Raw genomic sequence first — 21,134 nt, 5'->3', positions numbered from 1 at the left:
TTTATAAATCTACAGCAGCCACCAATTATATTCCCTTGATCAGAGAGTCAGAGAGATGTACAGCATGGAAACAGACCCTTCAGTTCAACTTGTCCATCCCGACCAGATATCCTAAATTAATCTAGTCTTATTTGCCAACACTTGGCCCTTATCCCTCTAAACCCTTCCTATTCGTATATCCATCCAGATACTTTTTAAATGTTGTAAATGTACCAGCTCCCATCATTTCCTCTGACAGCTCATTCCATACACACACCACCCTCTGCGTGAAAAAGTCATTAACTCTCAATCATTGGCAAAGTGATGAAAGGTTCCAACAACAAGGCTATCAAATAGCATTTTATCACTTGCAAAGCACATCTCCATTAAGCATTTAACAATCTCCCCCTGAAAAATCAAAGTCCCAATCAACAATATTTTGGGGTGACCACTGCTCAGAAACTTAGAAGGGACCATCGCATAGATGCTGTGTATGTAAGAACAGGGTTAGGGATTGGGTATTTTACAACAAGTGGCTCATCTAATTCTCCAAAAGCTGTCCACAATTCACACCATATGGACCTACTCTGTGATGGAATAGATTTGACTTGTCTGAATGAATAGAGCTCCAAAGAAAATGAAAGTAGCCCAATGAATTCATCTGCCAGACATTAACTGTCACTTCTGGGGCTTTAACAAATACAATTTACATTGCATTAACTCCCATGCTGCTTCAACAATAGCTGCCACATTCATGCTGCAATGTGGGAAGCATAGTCCCAAATATTTGTACAGCAAACTCTTCACAACAGCAAGGTTATAATGACAAGGTAATCTGTGCTTTTATGTGACTTTAATTGAGGCATTAATATTGGTCAAGATCCTGGGGAGATCATCACATATTTGTCATCAAAATATTAAAACAGGATTCTATAAATCCACCACAGCATCCAGGGCTTTGAAAGACAGAACTTCGGTCAGAGTTCTGCACTGTCAGTACTTCATTGAAGTGTCAACCTTTATTTTATGCTTAAATCCTGGAGTGGTAGATGAACCCAGTTCAAAAGGTAGAAGTGCAACCATGGTTGGTACTAAAATAACTTAGGGTCTTAGGGTTTAAGACCCTTTTCACTTCTGATGTTATGTTAAGCTTTGCTCCCTAGTTCTATTACTTTTTGTTAACATTGTACTTTCAGAATTTGAGTGATCCTTAATCAAAAAATCAAGCGATTACAAGACTAGATTGTGTTATTGTTTTTCATTGTTCAACCCTTGGATTCCAGAAATTGTTCAAAAAATCTGCACCGCTCTCTTTATAAGATCAATATATTTTTCCTAAGATACAGTACCTAAAATAACCTGCAGTGCTCCAGATATAATCTAAGCAGGGTTGTGCATAGTTGGAGCATGACTTTTAACTGTTGCATTCTAATTCTTTGGATACACAAATCAGTATTCAATTAAGCACTTTCATCACCATTTGTTCCATTCTACACAATCCATGGACACGGAACTATATTCTGTTTATATTTTCATTAATTCTAGCTTTTCAACATTTAGTAAGTATTGTGATCTATCCTTTTAGGATCCACTGGGTCCAAAGTTAATGAACTTTCATTTGCCCATATGTAAATTCATTCATCACAGTTTCACCTATTCAATTAATATCTGATTTTATGCATACACCTACACTGCTTACAAAACCATAAGACTTTGAAAGCCAGATAACCAATTTTGCCTAACCTATCATCCAAATCATTCTTAAATGGTGAGCAGCTGAGGCCACAACATTGACATTTTGCAAATTTCAGTAATCATCTCCTGCCAATTAGAGTTCTCTTGCCACTCACCAAGTTTCCTGATCTGGTATTTCATTTGCCCTCAATTGCACAGGTTTCAACTTAAACCATGTATCTTATGAAGAAATTTCCCAAAAGTGCTCTGGAAGTCCATACAATAGCTAAAGACTGTGTCACTGTTTTAGTCACCTCCTACAGCTTCACCTCAGCTGATGAACAGGGAACCAGGATGGTATTGCTTTTACCTCTAGGCTCATGTGTACTTCAGATCTCATTTTCTTTTATTTCTGTCATATATTAACCTCTCCTTCTTCACAAAAAGAAACTTGACAATGGGTTGAGATGCCTCTATCTTTGCAAAAGTATAAGAGTTGTCTGGCTCTTCCTTTTAATTGCATCTGTATAACATTTCACCAATATGTTTTTCTACCCCTTGTAAATGTCCTCTTTACACTAATCTAAATGCACTTGGAGCACTGAATTGAAGGGTATTTGCTCCAGTTCTTATCTAATTGAAAACTCTCATTACTATGCAAACATCTCCATTATATCTTTGGACACTGTAATCTTAAAAGGAACGGAGTCCAAATCAGGACTGGTCATGGTTCTCAGTATCTGATCTACAAGTGGGCTGGTACCTCGAGGCATTGAGAGCCACCCTCAGGATGTTGCCAAAAGATCACCTTGAAGATCCAATCTATAACCGGTTCTAAAAAACAATTATGATAAATTCATGACTGGGAACTTCAGGACAACGTATGAACTTCAACTAACTGCATAATCAAGCCTTCCAAACCAAGTAACCTTTAGCAGATCATTAGAACTACCATCAAGTGCACCCTAAACAGTAGCGTTGATGACAATGGAAGAAGTGAGCTAGAAAGAAGAAAAACCAACACTACTCATTTTTAGCTGGCAGATTGATCAGCAAATTGCAGCAATAGTATTTTTAACACTAATTTAGGAGCATCACTTGGTAATTCTATTTTAATAAAATGCTTCTTTATACTGTTATGCAATAATTAAGTAATTAAATTATTAAATAAATTTTTCATGTCCTTACTTGAAGACAGAGGGAGGCCTGCCATTTTTGTGCTTCACAAAGATGCCTTCCAAACACGCACCTATAAGGAGGTCATTCCCTTGGCTATCCTACAAACATTTAAAAACAAAATCAGAATTATACAGTAATTATGAAATGATAGAGCTTTAACAGTCCACATTTAGAGTCATATCTATTCAAGGACTTATGTAAAGTTATATTATAATTACAAAAGAAAAGGAGAAAGAAGAAATGGCAATCTTCTCAAATTCATATGGATTGTTCTAATCTTTACACCAGTTGACATTGTGATTGCAAGTAGATTTTTTGCTTGGCTTAGTTTACTGTTTCAAAAGTCATTACTCTCCTCTCTACTGCCTCCCTTGCACATTTTGGTTCAGAAATTCTTCCTGCACTCTGAAAATATGACAAGACCATAAGAGCAGAAATTTGGCCAATCAGCCCATTGAGTCTGTTCTGCCATTCAATCATTGCTGTTAAGTTTCTCAGGGAGAAAAAGTGAGGACTGCAGATGCTGGAGATCAGAGTCGAAGATTGAGGTGCTGGAAAACTACTGGTGGTCAGGCAGTATCTGAAGAGCAGGAGAATCAATGGTTGAAGTATCAGCCCTTCATCAGGAATCAGAGGGGCAGGAGAATCGATGTTTTGAGCATAAGTTTCTCAATCCCATTCTCCCCATAACCCTTGATCCCCTTGACAATCAAGAAACTATCTCCATCTTAAATATATGGAATGATTTGGCCTCCACAGCCTTTTGTGGCAGCAAGTTCCATAGATTCAACACACTCTGGTTTTTCCTTAGGGTGCACACAAGTTTTTCCTTATCTCAGTTATAAAAAGTTCTTCCCTTTAATCTAAGGCTGTGCCCTCAGGTCCTAGTCTCTCCTACCAATGGAAACATCTTTCCAACATCCACTCTGTCCAGGCCATTCAATATTCTGCAAGTTTCAATTAGATCCCCCCTCATCCATCTGAGCTCAATTGGGTACAAACCCAGAGTCTTCGAACATTCCTCATCTGTTAAACTTTTAGTACTGGGACCATTCTCGTGGAGCTCCTCTGAACATACTCCAGGGCCAGTCCATCCTTCCTGAGATACGAGGCCCAAAATTGAACGCAATACTCCAAATGTGGGTTGACCAGAGCCTTAGATGTATATCCCTGCTTTTATATTTAAGTACTCTCAAAATAAATGCCAACACTGCACTTGCCTTCCTAACAACTGAATTATCCTGAACATTTCCCCTGAGAGAATCCTGGACTCGAACTCCCAAGTCTCTTCGCACTTCAGATTTCTGAATCTTCCCCCATTTAGAAAATAGTACGTGCTTCTATTCTTCTTACAAAAGTACAAGACCTTACACTCCATCTGCCATGTCTTTGCCCATCCTCCTAACCTGTCCAAACACTTCTGCAACCTCCCCACCTCAATACTACTTGCCTTGTACCGATCTTTGAATCGGCTGCATACTTAGCCAGAATTTCCTCAGTTTCTTCATCTGGATCATTCATGATGAAAGTGAAAAGTTGTGGTCGCAACACTGACCCTTGAGGAACACCATTTGTCACCAGCTGCCATCTGGATTTGATACACTGCAGACTTGTTCTACTTCCAGTCAGGGTGTGGTGCTGGAAAAGCCCAGGTCAGGCAGTATCCAAGGAGCAGGAGTATCAATGTTTCAGGCATAAGCCCTTTGTCAGGAATGAGGTTTGCGGACCAGGAGACTGAGAGATAAATGGGAGGAGGGGAGGTGGGGCCAGGGAAGAAGCTGAGAATGTGATAGGTAGATGAAGGTGGGGGAGAAGGCGATAGGCCAGAGGGGAGGATGGAGCGTTTACATGAGAAAGGCAGAGTCCTTTAATGTCAGGGGAACGGGATGCCAACTTTTGGATTGTTTCAGAGAATGTCTCTGGGACACTTGCACCAACCAACCTCACTGCCATGTGGCTGAACACTTCAACTTCCCCCTCCCACTCTGCCAAGGACATGCAACTCCTGGGCATCTTCCAATGACAAACCCTAATTACCCAACGACTAGGGGAGGAACACCTCATCTTCCGCTTTGCGACCATGCAACCACATGGGATCAATGTAGGTTTCACCAGTTTCCTCATTTCCCCTGCCCCACATTATCCCAATCCCAAGCCTCCAACTCAGCACCACCCTCTTGACCTGTCCGTCACTTTTCCCATCTGTACTATTGCCTTTTCCCCACTTTCATCTACATATTGCATTTGCAGCTACCTTCGCCCCAGCCCCACCCCCTCCCATTTATCTCTCAGCTCCCCCGGCCCACAAGCATCATTCACAATTAAAGGTTTATGCCCAAAATGTCGATACTTCTACTCCTCGTATGCTGTGTTTTTTCCAGCACCACACACTCGACTCTGATCTTCAGTCCACACGTTCTTCTATTTCCAGTCAGTTGGTTATGCTATAGCTCATTATTTTTTAATCATGCAGCTCAAGTAATAAAATTACTAATTCTGCTAGAACTACAAACTATCCCCAATTTAATTTGGTTATTTGTTTAGAGCAAAGTAAAAAACTAAACAAATAATAAAGAGGTTAAAAATAATGAGTGGTAGAATTTCCGATAAATATCATGCAAGCAAAGCAAAGCTGGTAGCAGAACCATTGATAAGAATTCTTAATTGTGAGCATTTCATAATCTTGCTGTGCATTTAACTAGCTTTTACAAGAAATGCAAAATGTGAACTGTGTGCGTAATCATCATTAAGTCATTGTCATAATTCAATCGACTTATTGAAAAATCTGGAAATATTTCTCACTTTTCAAATGTAACATCTATTCATAAATTAAGCAAGTTTTCAATTTGTACTGTATTACTACTTTAGACACTTATTTCGTTTTCTATTAATAAATCTGGACAACTAGCTTCTAGACCGTTTTTTTGCAACATGTTTTTCTGTCATCTGAGAAGGAAGTGGCAGTGTGTCTCGGGGACATTCCAAGCACCTTCCAGTAAACAATTTAGCACAATTTGACATTAATTGTTAGACTTGTCACCTCTCTCACACCAGCACATAAGGATGTAGATTTCAACTCATAAGAAATTGGGATCTGTTGATGCAAACTGCAATGCAACCACAAAAGATGTGGAGATGCCAATGTTGGACTTGGTGGATAAAGTTAAAAATCACACAACATCGGATTATAGCCCAACACACTTATTTGGAAAAACAAAATTTCTGACTGCCGTGTTCCAAAAACTTGTACTTCCAAATAAATCTGTGAGACTATAACCTGGTGTTGTGTGATTTTTAACTTAGGCCACAAAAGATGCTGAAGGAAAAAGTGTAGACTGTGATGAAATTGAAAACTTTGTAATATTATAACATCAACACACACTATGTAGTAAATTTAATTTGCAGACAATGGATCATAAATTCATCCACCGTGTAACCAAGAGATGAAGCTCTGTTGGGAGCATCATGTCCATAGAACAGTCCTCATTTTATTTGTAATGTATTCATAATAATCTAAATTATTTAATTGCTCATTGTTGTGCAGACTCACGTTTCTACCTAATGTGGTATTTACATTAAGTGTAAAACTTCAGATTAGGACATATTCATAATTGCTTTTAAAACTCTAGCTATTACTAGTAATGCATAAAACACAGGACCATCAGAACAGAAGTAGGCCATTCAGTCTCGAGTCTATTCTGTCATTCAGTGAGATCACAGCTGATCTGGCACCTAATTCCATTTATCTGTCTTTGGCCCATATCCATTACGATCTTTGCTTAACAAAAACATACCTATCTCAGATTTAAAAACAACCACTAATCTGCATCTACTGATGTTTATGGAAGCTTCTTAAAACATTGTGTACATAGGAGTGCTTCTTAACATCTCTCCAGAACAGTCAGGCCCTAATTTTTACACTATGCCCCCCTAGTTTTAGGATCCTTAAACAGTGGAAGTAGTTTGTCTTTATCTACCCTGTTTTTTCCTGTTAAATCTTGAAGACTTTTATCAGACTCTTAACCTTCTAAATTCGAGAAAACAGGCTTGATTTGTGTAATTTCGCCCCATAAAACTTAACCCCTGAAGTTCACATATCATTCTTGTAAACCTAAATCGTATTCCCTCTAACGCCAATATATATTTCTGAAGATGTATATGGACTTCAGTAAGGCATTTGACAAGGTTCCTCATGAGACACTGGTTAGCAAGGTTAGATGTCTTCGAATACAGGGAGAATCAGCCATTTGGATATAGAACTGGCTTAAAAGGTAGAAGTCCAGTGGTGTGCCACAAGGATCAGTACTGGGTACACTACTTTTTGTCATTTATATAAATGATTTGGATGCGAACATAGGAGATATAGTTAATACGTTTGCAGATTACACCAACATTGGAGGTGTAGTGGACAGCGAAGGAGGTCACCTCAGAGTACAACGGGATCTTCATCAAATGGACCAATGGGCTGAGGAGTGGCAGATGGAGTTTAATTTAGATAAATGCGAAGTGTTGCATTTTGGAAAAGCAAATCAGAGCAGGACTTATACACTTAATGGTAAGGTCCTAGGGAGTGTTGCTGAATAAAGAGACCTTGAAGTGCAGGCTCATAGCTCCTTAAAAACAGAATCACCGGTAGATAGGATAATGAAGGCGGCGTCTGCTATGCTTTCCTTTACTGGTCAGAGTATTGAATACAGGGGTTGGGAGGTCATGTTGTGGTTGTAAAGGACATTGGTTAGGCTACTTTTGGAATATCGCTTGCAATTCTAGTCTCCTTCCTAATGGAAGGAAAGATGTTGTGAAACTTGAAAGGGTTCAGAAAAGGTTTACAAGGATGTTGCCAGGGTTGGAGGATTTGAACCATCAGGAGAGGCTGAATAGGCTGAGGCTGTTTTCCCTGGAGTATCAGCTGAGAAGTGACCTTATACAGGTTTATAAAATCATGAGGGGCACAGATAGGATAAATAATAAGGTATTTTCTCTGGTGTGGGAGGAGTACAGAACTAGAGGGCATAGGTTTAGGGTGAGAGGGGAAAAATAAGAGATCCAAGGGTCAACTTTTTCACACAGAGGGTGGTGTGTGTATGGAATGAGTTACCAGAGGAAGTGGTGGAGGCTGGTAAAATTACAGCATTTAAAAGGCATTTACATGGGTATAGGAATAGGAAGGGTTTAGAGAGATATGGGCCAAGTGCTAGCAAACAGGACTAGAATAGGTTAGGCTCTGGTCAGCATGGACGAGTTAGACCAAAGGGTTTGTTTCTGTGCTGTACATCTCTATGACTCTATGTTGTGCTCAGATGTGCTCATGGTACTCCAAATAGGTTTTAACCAGTGTTTTGTTTAACTGCGGCATAAACTCTGCAACTTCGTACTCTCGCCCTCTAGATACAAAAAGCCTGTATTCTATTCTCTTGATTATTTTCTGCATCTGCTCGTGATATTTTAAAGATCTATGCACCTGAATCCTAAGTCTCTTTCAATATCTACTGTATTAAACTTCAAAACACCTGGAAATTGCCCTGATCTATCCTTTCATGGTTCAAAATTGATAACTTCACTGTTCACACTGAACTCCAGATGCAGCAGTCTTGACATTACATCTATTTATATAAAAAAATTCTTGAAGAGCAACTGAAATTAAAATGGGTAAGTACTCCAATATGCAAAACCTCTGAAGTCATTACAGGGATAGATTTATGTACATTTGTTGTAATTACTTCAAATCGATGTAATGTACTGAAATAGTCCAAAGAGCATATTTCAGCATGGTGTACGTTTGAACTTTGTTTCCACAGGCATTACATCTGTTATGATTTATTAGATCACATACAGTCGTACCAAACATTAATGGCCTAGATCTACTAATGACTAACCCCTACAGGTGTGCATTTGAATCTGCCTTAAGTCCCAATGTGTTGACTTTGCAGTAACTGTCTAGGTAGTTTAAACTTCTGATGGGTAATTGTGTTTGGAGGCTTCCAGACCATAAATACCCAATTCTGAGAAGGTGCATTTGGAAGGTTCTCACACTTACCTGGATAGTTAGTTATTCAGGAAACTTTATAGGGATACCAATTGGTTTTGACTCTTTGATAATTATGAAACTAACAGCTTAATTAAACACTAACACCCTTGAAGCATCTGACCCACCGCAAAACCAAACCTGTTCCATCTTACCCCTTACCTACCCATCTCGCATCCTACTCTAACCCACCTTACACAACTAGCTTCCTTCAGTACCTAGGACCTTTAGGGTGTGTTTAATTATTGGATTATAGCACATCTTGCTGTAAAAGGGCTTTTGTGAAAATTCACATAAATGTTACTGGTGTGGTTTGTTAGGTTGCATCTGATGGGATGATCCTACATCAAAAGTTGGGGCCCAAACAATTGTACAAAGGTTAAGCCGAAACTTTTTGTCTGAGCTAGATCAGAAATGGGAAATTCAAAGATCTGGGCCAAAATGCAAGAGATGACAACATTGAATTATTAGCCAGAATAAACTGTAACTATACAGAGGTTTTAAAAAGTCCTTTGCAGCTTAGGACTATTAGGTACATTCAATGCTATGACGTATGTTACTTTGCCAATCCATATGAATATTTTTCTTTTCTCACCAAAGCAAGATTATCACTGCTGCTCTGTGTTGCAAATTTTTGTATAAGAAACTAAAAAATGTAAATATATTTGCAATTAAGTCTGTGCAATTAGAAATGCTGAGAATTGGGGGCCAGTTTCACTTAGACTTACTTTTACTTTTTTGTATTTTTGACTAAAACGCTCCCAAAACCTTCTTTATTAGAAGCGCTATGTTCATTTGTATCTTTTAATCTTATTCAAAACTCCTCTACCATACCTTGGCTGCATAGTTTTCATGACCATAACCTTCCATTTTCACCACCTCCTGAAGAAACAATAACTCTGTCTCAGATGGAGTAAGCCCCCTAAAAATACAGCAAATCAAAACAAAATATTTGAAGTATTAGCAAACTTTAACACATGAAATAGCAAGATAATACTTTATAAACACTGAGAAATTAAAAACAATTAAAACAGACCTGGTTTGACAAAAGGCTTCCATAAGTTAATCTTACTCACTCTTCCAAGTTTGGAAAAAATTTTCAAAATCTCTCCATTTAAAAGTAACAGTTGTTCTTTGGCTGTAAGGCTCTCTTACTATATTCTTGCTGTTTTCATTTAATCTAACTGCATAATCTTTCAATGTATACACAGTCAATTTACTCTGACTAAACCTAACAGATCATTGATTCTGTATCACAATTTTGTATTTAAAGCCATGATCTCATTGAGTGGCAGAGTATACTTCATGGCTGAATGGCCCACTTCTGCTCTTGCATCTTATAGTGTACACAACAATATCTTTCAAAGATCAAACGCTCTTCTGTTCCTTGGTTGTGCTGATGGTAATGTACCAACTGCTGATGGCAATGTTTCACACAGACATGCTGTCTGAAACTGCTAGTAAGATACATAAATATAATCACTTCATTCTAATTTTTCACTGTTTTCCAAAAGCAAATCTTTGATCTCTATTAGATATATTTCACACACAAGATCATCAGATAAAGGAGCAGAATTTGGCCATTCAGCCCACGAAGTCTGATCTACCATTCACTTTTGGCCACAACAGAGATCAGAATTTTTGTTGAATGGGACACTGACTACATATCTCAATGTTCTGTCGTGCCCTTCAGCAGGCCATGGAGATGTGGGATTGAGCTTTGTTTTATAACAAATAAAAAATTTGACTGGATTAAACAAGTGAAGAATGAAATGATGTTCTATTTAAATATTGTCATTAGAAAAACTGTTTCCATAAGTAAGCTATGCAATGGTCAGAAGTAAGGGGATTGATTATGTGGCTAATGTAAACTTAAGCTGACAAAAGTGAAAATGTTAAAAATCACGCAACATCAGGTTTTGGTCCAAAAGGTTTATTTGGAAGCACTAGCTTTCGGAGCGTTGCTCCTTCATCAGATGGCTTTGGAAGGCGGTCATAAGACGTAGAATTTTTAGCAAAAGGTTGCAGTGTCATACAACTGAAAAGATACATTGAACAAACAGATTGCTATTAAGTCTTTTATCTTCTGGAATGGGTTGTAGATTTGGTGGTTCATTAAAAAAAAGTGACAGTTCAGCTAAGACAATGCAGTAAAAGGTATGAGGTTAGAGTCTGTCTATATCCCAATCTGGAGTCATACCTGTTCTATTTCCTAAATAGGAATTTGTGACACACACACGCACCCACGACCTCTCAGGTGTATATTCCATCTCACTCACACACACACGCACACTTTACCAAGCATGCAAACATGCTCACGCTCACTCTCACTCATATTAGTCTATGGGGTGAATTTGTATTAGCAGAATTGTATTTGCAGATATACTCTATTTTTCTCAAAAAGCGCACAATCTGCAAGCAGGCAATCCATGTCATAGTTTACAAATTCCTACTTTGGAAATAGAACTAGTCTGGCTCAAGATTTGGATATCGACAGACTTTAACCTCATACCTTTCATACATTGTCTAAAATAAAACGTTATCTGGAGAACATGACTTAGTCATAGAGATGTACAGCACGGAAACAGACCCTTTGGTCCAACTTGCCCATGCCAACCAGATATCCCAACCCAGTCCCACCTGCCAGCACCTGGCCCATATCCCTCCAAACCCTTCCTATTCATACATCCATCCAGATGCCTTTTAAATGCAGCAATTGTGCTAGCCTCCACCACTTCCTCTGGCAACTCATTCCATACATGTACCACTGTATGTATGGCCCTTAGGTCTCTTTTAGGTCCCCCCTGCCCCCCCCACCCCAGGGAAAAGACTGTGTCTATTTATCCTATCTATACCCCTCATGATTATATAAACTTCTGTAAGGTCACTCCTCAGCCTCCCACGCTCCAGGGAAAATAGCGTCAGCCTATTCAACCTCTCCCTTTAGCTCAAATCCTCCTACCCTGGCAACATCCTTGTAAATCTTTTCTGAACCCTTTCAAGTTTCACAACATCTTTCTGATAGGAAGGAGACCAGAACTGCACGCAATATTCTAACAGTGGCCTAACCAACATCCAGTACAGCTGCAACATTATCTCCCAACTCCTGTACTCATACTCAGACCAATAAAAGGAAAGCATACCAGATGCTACCTTCATTAAAAAGTGGAAACAATTTTGATGCGGCGACAGGTTTATTCAAAGGCACACTTGTATATGAAAACAACAAAGCACGCTTGGCCTGTGTAATAGCCTGTTTGGTTATTTTGTGGTTTAGATTATGTTAAAATCAAGTTACTGTGGAGTTCCACATAGCTTCTGTATTTAAAAGGATATTAATAGAATCTCAAATGTATAATTTGAGGTGATTTAGGAAGTAACACTCGATACTCTGTACCAGCAAACTTTAAATGCGTCTGCTCAATCTTATCTTCAAAATGAGCTATGGAATTCTTAAGGGGAGAACAAGTTGTTACAATGCTCAAAAAAATGACTGGCATATTAAAGAATGAATGAGGAGACAGTAGAAAATGATATTATTAAAAAGACCAATACTTTAAAAGAAACCAATCAGGTACTGGACATATTATTTAACGAATCCAAGATTAACCATGAACTAATAAAACTAATTAGAGTTCAGAATGCCTCTAAATATGCACAGGGGCTAGTGATTAGTAAAGGTTAATAAGGCCTGAACCTTAGTTCAATGTAAATGAAGGAAGTTTGATTATAAAAAAGGTACCGGAGTCAAAAAGTATATAACTTGCAGCACAGAGATTGAAAGCCAACTGTTTTTATTAAGCACATTTATTTTGTAATTGTTATGAAAAACTTTATAGATTCTGCAAAACATGAGAAGATATATTTGTAACTGGAATGGGTCAAAACTAAGTCTATAACTATAATTTGAGAGTCTTGTGGCAACATCATTTTCTCTGCCTCTGGGCTAGAAGATCCAGGTTCTACTCCCACCAACACTTCGTAACATGACTGAATTAGAATTAATTCTAACTGCAACTGACTTAGGTCTTGCAATTAAAGCTGAAGTACACCCAAAAACCTTACAATAAGGTGCTAAGATTAATATAGAATATATACTTCACCTGAATTTCCGATGTAATGAAGCAACTTTCTGTGTTGCTTCTTGAAGCATTCGCTCATCTTGAATCCAATTCTTTGCAAAGTCAGAGGTGTTGTCGTGGAATAGCAAGGTAAAAAAATAAAACAGTCTTGTTAATAATGTAAATTAAACAAAGCCTTCTGTATTTGACACTGTATTGAATAAAATGTTTGGCTTCACTTCAGTTTCACAGGATAAATAAAACAAACTTTTATGACACTACTCAAATATAATTTTCACATGTAATGTTAAGTGCTCTTTGGACTGTTTTAAGCAGAGAAATAAATTTGAGTATTCAAGGTAAAATTATTTACTTTAACTTACAACTCCATTTTGAAAATTCTAATTGTCTAGCCTCCAGCCCTCGACTGGAACATTTCTGTAGCAAATGGTTTTGTCAACTCTGCCCTCACCCTCAAACTGTGATGACCCAGTCCTGCCATCTGGTAGCAAAGTTCAATCAGATTCTTTGGCCAGGATAACGCCAATTTTATAGCTCCGTGTGGTTGATTTTTTTTTCTCTCTCTCTTTGCTATGACAATATAAAAGAGAGTGAATAAGTCTAATGCTGCCACTAACACCAAAAGATGTTGATGCATCACAGCGCCACGGTCCCACTTGCAGACCATATTACCTGTCTATCTTTCATATCTGGCATAAATCATTATCAAACATTTTCCAATCCAATTAATGAAAAATGGAGCAGAGGAAATACTACATTCAACTGGGTTTTTAACAAGCTCAATAGTTTTAGTTCTTTCTCCCCCCCAAGACAGTGGGCAAGGTTCTAACTTAAGCATTTGCTCACTTTCCATAATATTGCAAATGACTTGCTGATGTCAGTTTGCTAATCTAACATCACATTTATCTTGTTCCAGCACTGATGGAAAAAGGTTGTTCCTTTTGATTCGTAGCCATAAATGTTAAAATTCTCATTCTTCAAACCCTCATTGGCTGATGCACCTTCCATATCTGTAATCTCAAGTTGCAGAACCCTCCAACATCTGGTTCCTTTAATCCTGGTCTCTTCAGCATCCATTTTAAATGTTCTATTGGTGGTTGCACTTTCAGTTATCTCTACCTTGAGCTCTGAAATACCTACCCCACACATCGCTATCTCTCAACTTCATTTCCTCCTTTAAAAGCATTCCTTAAAGCCTACCTGCTTGACCAAGTTTTTGGTCATATAGCTAACATCTCATGACTTGGTATTATTATATTTAGTTTAATAATAGGCATGTGAAATGTCTTTGGGCTTTTGATTACATTAAAAGTGCTATATAAAAAGGTGTCACATGCAGTGAGCGAGTTTGGAACAGAGCCCGCAATAAGTCAGGATTGGGTAAAAACAGTACTTCCTATTTCTAATACCCAGAAGTCGTTTGCTTCAAAATAACATTTATGCTCAAGTGTTAAGCATTTAAACTTTTGTGCAAAATATGCTAACAGAACTTACAACTGGAAAAAGATCACACTTGTACAGGAAGTCTTGGGATTCATACTGATCATAGTCTCCAAAATCAGCTGTAAACACAAAACCAGAGAAATATCAGAGTACACAGTTAATCAAAGAGACTCTGGAGAGTATTTTGATAAGCAAGGATTTGACATCTATTTCATAAATCAGGAAAAAATTAGAACCAGCAATATCGGTAAAATTTTGGGTTATATTTTATTCAGTAGTAATACAGGCAAAATAACTGCTATTGAAATAAAATGATGAAAGCATGCGAATCTGGCATTGGTATTGAAAAAAAATGTTTGTACTGACACCTGAATTGATACTCTACATCGACACCTATCTAATTAAACAATCTCACAAATAAGCAGCTAATCAAGGATGATTTTTAAATCTTCATAGACTGGAGGAAGCAGGAGTGAAGACAGAGGTGGAGAGGGTGGTACAAGACAGCAAGAAGAAAAAAAAAGGCTGAACAATAAGATAACACTTTCCAGAATATGCATTTTCATTAGAAACAACAAGATTGAGCATGATACTTGTCCAATTGGTAGCTTATTGAAAGGGAAATGTTTGAACTGGTGAGAGATAAATATATTGCTGGTTTTCAGCTCAACACGTACTGAAACAAAGAGGTCCAGAAATTGATTTCAAAATGCACTACTATATGCAGGTTTTAAAAATCATCACAATATTCATGGTGAAGGCGGGCATAAACCGTCCCGTGTTTACCGTGGAGCAAGGCCCACGTCGGGAAAACCAGCAGTATCCATTTTAAGCCAGCAGTATCCATTTTAAGCCAGCAGTATCCATTTTAAAGCAAACAGTATTGGGAGAAGGGATCCAAAGACAGATCCAAATACACACCAGACCAGACACTAGTCAGGACTCCAGACAATGGTCACGACTCACAGATCGAAACCCACTTTATAATCTCGTCAAGACTCCAACTGACGCACACGCATAACCTGATCATGTAAAACAGTCATACACAAAAGGATGAACCTAACACTTTGGAAGTAACAAAGCGGGGTGCTAGCCTTCAGCCCTCACGGAGAGACAAGCAGATAGCACCCGGACCCACTCACATAAAAATGAACAACACACCTTTTGTGTATGCTGCCGACTCTCCGAGGACGGCAGGAAGCTTGACATTCACACATACTCCAGCCATGAGTACCACCATTCACACTCATTCATACCCAATCTCCTACATCCTGACTCATGAAGTATATAACTTGTAACATCGCACGGGAAACATTAGAGCAATCGAGATTCAAACCTCGATTGGTCTCCGCCGGCGTTACATACTTTAATAAAGTTACTGATTGTCGAACCGCACTCTGGGCTCAGACTGAAGATCATTTCATCCGCGCTAACAATGGTATAGAGGAATGACAACACCTAATTAAAAATTAGTTTAATAGCCATTTGATAGTGCATAATAGCTACAGTCATTCTCTGGTCAGGGCATTGTGCTGAGAAATTAATTTATCAACCTGCTTGGATTGAAATTTAAAACAAAGCCAGACTGTTAAGTCAAGTCAATTATCTCTTAACTGATGCTCTTTGCATGGCAATGCTGCTACCAGTCAGTCCGTCCACTTGTGAACTAATTAACACTCTCCTCCTGTACAGTTGTTTTTTTTTCCCCCTTGACCTAGCAATGTTGCGAAATGTCCTAAGTGCAAAATGAAAAGATTCGACAAAGGTCTTTCAGCAATACTCTATTATGTACTATCAAATGGCTATTAAACTAATTTTTAATTAGGTGTTGTCATTCCTCTATACCATAATATCATCATGATTTTTAAAACCTACATGTAGTAGTACATTTTGAAATCAATTTCTGGACTTCTTTGTTTCAGTACTTGTTGAGCTGAAAACCAGCAATATATTTATCTCTCACCAGTTCAAACATTTCCCTTTCAATAAGCTACCAATTGGACAAGTATCGTGCTCAATCTTGTTGTTTCTAATGAAAATGCATGTTCTGGAAAGTGTTATCTTATTGTTTAGACTTTTTTCTTCTTGCTGTCTTGTACCACCTTCTCCACCCCGTTCACCCCAGTCTATGAAGATTTAAAAATCATCCTTGATTAGCTGCTTATTTGTGAGATTGTTTAATTAGGGAGGTGTCAATGTAGAGCATCAATTCAGGTGTCAGTACAAACATTTCTTTTCAATACTAATGCCAGATTCACATGCTTTCATCACTTTATTTCAAGTTTAAAAAAAAGTAAATGTTATTTGTACCTACAAAGACCTAGGCCCTATAAATAGCTTCCCATCCACACAACCGCATCACACTAAGACCAAAAACAACCCTAAATTGGTTGTCACACAATTCTTCATACACTCAAGATTATCCATCAAGTCCTTAAACATGAAAAGCACTCACAATACCTCAGATAAAGGTACCTCAAAAGTCTGAGCAACAGGCAAACTGTTTCACACTGCCACCATATAGGAGCAACACAAGTGATATTTACCACTAATAGGATGCTGCCATCAAGTGAAAAAGACATGCATTAGTGTAATATGCAGAATAACATGGTGTAAGAATTTTAATACTGGTCTGTTGCCAGACATACAAGGCTGTAAATGTCCCAAAGACTGGCAGATCATATCATTACACACTTCATTTGCTCACAATAAACAAAGTTCTCACCACATAAAATCAGTCCACACTTGCAGGTAGATAGGATGATGAAGAAAGAGTTTGGTATGCTTTCCTTTATTGGTCAGAGTATTGAGTACAGGAGTTGGGAGGTCATGTTGCAGCTGTACAGGACATTGGTTAGGCCACTGTTGGAATATTGCAAGCAGTTCTGGTCTCCTTCCTATTAGAAAGATATTGTGAAACTTGAAAGGGTTCAGAAAAGATTTACAAGGATGTTGCCAGGGTAGGAGGATTTGAGCTATAGGGAGAGGCTGAATAGGCTGAAGCTGTTTTCCCTGGAGTGTTGGAAGCAGAGGGGTAACCTTAGAGGTTTTATAAAATCATGAAGGTCATGGGTAGGATAAATAGACAAAGTCTTTTCCCTGGGTGGGGAGTCCAGAACTAGGGGGCATAGGTTTAGGGTGAGAGGGGAAAGATATAAAAGAGACCCAAGGGCAGAGAGTAATACGGGTATGGAATGAGCTGCCAGAGGAAGTGGCGGAGGCTGGTACAATTGCAACATTTAAAAGGCATCTGGATGGGTACATGAATAGGAAGCGCCTGGAGGGATATGGGCCAGATGCTGGCAGGTGGAAATAGATTGGGTTGAGATATTTGACCGGCATGGACACGTTGGACCGTTTCCATGCTATATATCTATGACTCTAAGACTTGCAAAGCATCCAACATTTGATGTCGACTTCTGCAACATGAAAATTGTTGGAAAAGCTAGTTTCACTTGTTGCTCAAACTTTTGACCTTGCCCTTACCAAATGTGTCTGTCCATAACGGTATCAGAGGAGTGGTCATTGCACTGTAAATGAGGCCCCATCTTATGTAACATACACTCCTGAGACATTGACATCATACCAAATGGGACAGATTTTTAACACATCTAGCAACTCACAACTGATTTTCATGTGGTATAACTGGTGATCAGCAATAGAACAGTAGTCAACCACATAATTTCCCACTCTACCATCAAGGAAGGAGATCAAGCATAGTTCAGCGAAGAATGCAGAATGGCATGCCAGCATCAGATGTTCCTAAAACAAATATCAACTTGATGAAGCTAAAACAAACGACTTGTATGCCAAACAGCAGGAACAGACTAAGCAATCCCAAAAATTACCAGATCAGATCCACGCTCTGCACCCTTGCATTGTGATGAATAATTAAAGAGGTGGTTTCACATACATTCCCAGCCTGAAAGATGGGAGGAGCCAGCATAACAGTGCAAAAGACAAGGCAGAAGCACTTGCATCCACCTTTGGCCAGAAGTGTTGAACGGATGATTCATCTGAGGTCCCATGATAGATGCCAGCCTTCAGTCAATTCAATTCTCTCCACAAGAAGATTAAGAAACTGATGAAAGATCTGTAAAGGTTATGAGCCTAAACAACTTTTCAGCTATAGTAGAGATGATTTGTAGTCCAGAATTGACCACATCCCAAGCCAAGTTGTTTTTTTACACCACAAAACTACAATTTACCTGACAATGTAGAAAAAGGCTCAGTTGTTTCATGTGAATAAAAAGTAGGACAATTACCAACCTAGCAGTCTACTCTCAATCATTAGTAAATAGGTGGAAAGGGTCATCAACAGTGCTATTAAGCAGTACTTAAGGAATAATATGCCATGGATGCTCAGTTTGGGTCATCAGGGCCATTTAGCACCTGACATTACAGCTGCTATCTAAACATAGACAACAGGACCTGCATGCAAGAGGTGAGGTGAGAATGACTATCCTTAACATTTGACCAAGCATGGCATCAAGGAATCCCAGAAAAAATAGGCATCAGTGTGAAAGTTCTCCTCTGGTTGAAGTCATATCAAGTGCAGAGGAAGATGGGTTGTAGTCGTTTGAAGTCAAACCACCTCAGCTCCAGGATCTGTGGGTGCTCCTCAGCTCAATCATCTTTGTTGTTTCATCGATCATCCTCTTTCCATTACAGAAGGTCAGAAGTGGGGCATTTGCTCAGGTACAATGTTGAACACTATTCACAACTCTTCAGATACTGAAACGGTCCATGCCCATATGCAACAAGACCTGAGCAACATCAAGACTGAAACCAATATGCAGTAACTGACCATCATGCCACTAAAGTGCTAAGCAATGACCAATTTTACAAGAGAATTAAACATTTTCCCTTAATACTCAAGGGCATTACCATTGACTCACTCACTTTCAAAGTATTGGGACTTACCATTGACCATTGAGCTGGGCCACCCACATAAATACTGTTTATACAACACACTTGCTTGAAATTCTGCAGCAAGTAATTCACCACTGTTTTCCCCAGTGACTGCCCACCATCTACAAATCACAAGTCAAGAGTATACTGAAATTTTTTTAAACTTGATTGGATGAGGGCAGCGTCAGTAACACTCAAGAAGTTCCAGACTATTCAAAGCAAAGCATCCCACTTGATTCACAACTCATCCACTTCTTTCATTGCCGCACTGATACAACTGAAAGATCTACAAAATGCAGTATAGCAATTCACCGAAACACCTTCCAAATCTGTGACCGCGACCACCTAAAATAAGGGCAGCAGATAAATAGGAACATGACCACATGAAGATCTCCTTTAAGCCACACACCATCCCAAATTGGAACTGTCATCAAGTCAAACTCCTGGAACTCCCTTCCTAAAAAAGGGATTGTGAGAGTACTATCATACCTACCTAGGATGGCAGTGATTTAAGACAATAACTCACCACCATTTTCTCCAAGGGTAATGACGGAGGAGTAGTAAATGCTGGCCTAGCCAGAGATGCCCAGATTCCATGACAAATAAAAATACTATCATTTCACACTTCTCAGAAATGAATTATACATGTGATGTCTATCCATTCCATAGCCTACTTGTGTTCAAAGTCACAGTACATCCAAGTTTTGAGTTATCTGTAAATTCTAAAATTATGCCTCGAACATCCAAATTTGACCAAACTGCGCAACTGTTTAGATAGCATTCATGTGGTTCAGTAAAAATCAGAATGACGCAAGGTTTGTTTCCCTTTCCAATTCAGCAAGACTTGGGATCTCCTCACCCTGTCTGACAGTGAACGGCAATGGTAAACCACTGTCAACAATAAAACCACTAATAAAACAAAAAGCACAGATGAAGCAGAGACAATGAGTCAAAGACCTGTCTTGTGGCAGAGCAGACACACAATGAACACCCAAATCCAGATTAATATAGATCAAGAAAACCAACAACTCTAGTGCTGAACCTGGAGAATCACTCCTTCAGTCTGAAAAACTGTTCATGACTACTGTGGTTGCTGCCTTTCAGTCAACTTCAAGTCAATGTCAGTTCTATATTTTATTCCATGGACTTCAATGCTGCTGATAGGCTTATTATGTTTGCCATCTGGAAATCCATTTACATCATGTCAACTATACTATCAACATCCACCCTACTGGCCTTTCAATATCAGTAAGGCATTCGACAGAGCTCCCCATGGGAGACTGGTTAGCAAGGTTAGATCTCATGGAATACAGGGAGAACTAGCCATTTGGATACAGAACTGGCTCAAAAGGTAGAAGACAGAGGGTGGTGGCGAGATTGGAAGCCTGTGACCAGTGGAATGCCACAAGGAACAGTGCTGGGTTTACTACTTTTCGTCATTTATATAAATGATTTGGATGTGAGCTTAAAAGGTATAGTTAGTAAGTTTGCAGATGACACCAAAATTGGAGGTGCAGTTAACAGCAAAGAAGATTACCTCAGATTATAACGGGATCTTGATCAGATGAGCCAATGAGCTGAGATAGAGTTTAATTTAGATAAATGCGAGGTGCTGCATTTTGGGAAAACAAATCTGAGCAGGACTTATACACTTAATGGTAAGGACCTCGGGAGTATTGCTGAACAAAGAAACCTTGGAGTGCAGGTTCATTGCTCCATGAAAGAGTTGCAGGTAGATGGAATCGTGAAGGTGGTGTCTGGTATGCCTTCGTTTATTATTCAAAGTATTGAGTACATGAGTTGGGAGGTCATGTTGCGACTGTACAGGACATTGGTTAGGC

General features: G+C 38.9%; 1 protein-coding gene across 1 annotated transcript in view; it reads right to left on the bottom strand.

The window, feature by feature from the left end:
• ptpn21 (protein tyrosine phosphatase non-receptor type 21) overlaps positions 1–21,134 on the bottom strand; it is an 89,356-nt gene that overhangs the window by 49,710 nt on the left and 18,512 nt on the right. Inside the window, exons 5-8 of the mRNA XM_060829309.1 lie at positions 14,434–14,501; positions 12,961–13,031; positions 9,692–9,779; positions 2,842–2,930 (exon numbers count right to left, since the gene is read on the bottom strand). Coding sequence (XP_060685292.1) covers positions 2,842–2,930; positions 9,692–9,779; positions 12,961–13,031; positions 14,434–14,501 — 316 coding nt within the window. The remainder of the gene's footprint in view (positions 1–2,841; positions 2,931–9,691; positions 9,780–12,960; positions 13,032–14,433; positions 14,502–21,134) is intronic.

This window comes from Hemiscyllium ocellatum, chromosome 8 (assembly GCF_020745735.1).
Source record: "Hemiscyllium ocellatum isolate sHemOce1 chromosome 8, sHemOce1.pat.X.cur, whole genome shotgun sequence".
In the NCBI taxonomy this organism is placed as follows: Eukaryota; Metazoa; Chordata; class Chondrichthyes; order Orectolobiformes; family Hemiscylliidae; genus Hemiscyllium; species Hemiscyllium ocellatum.
This window is presented reverse-complemented; position numbering and strand designations above follow the sequence as displayed.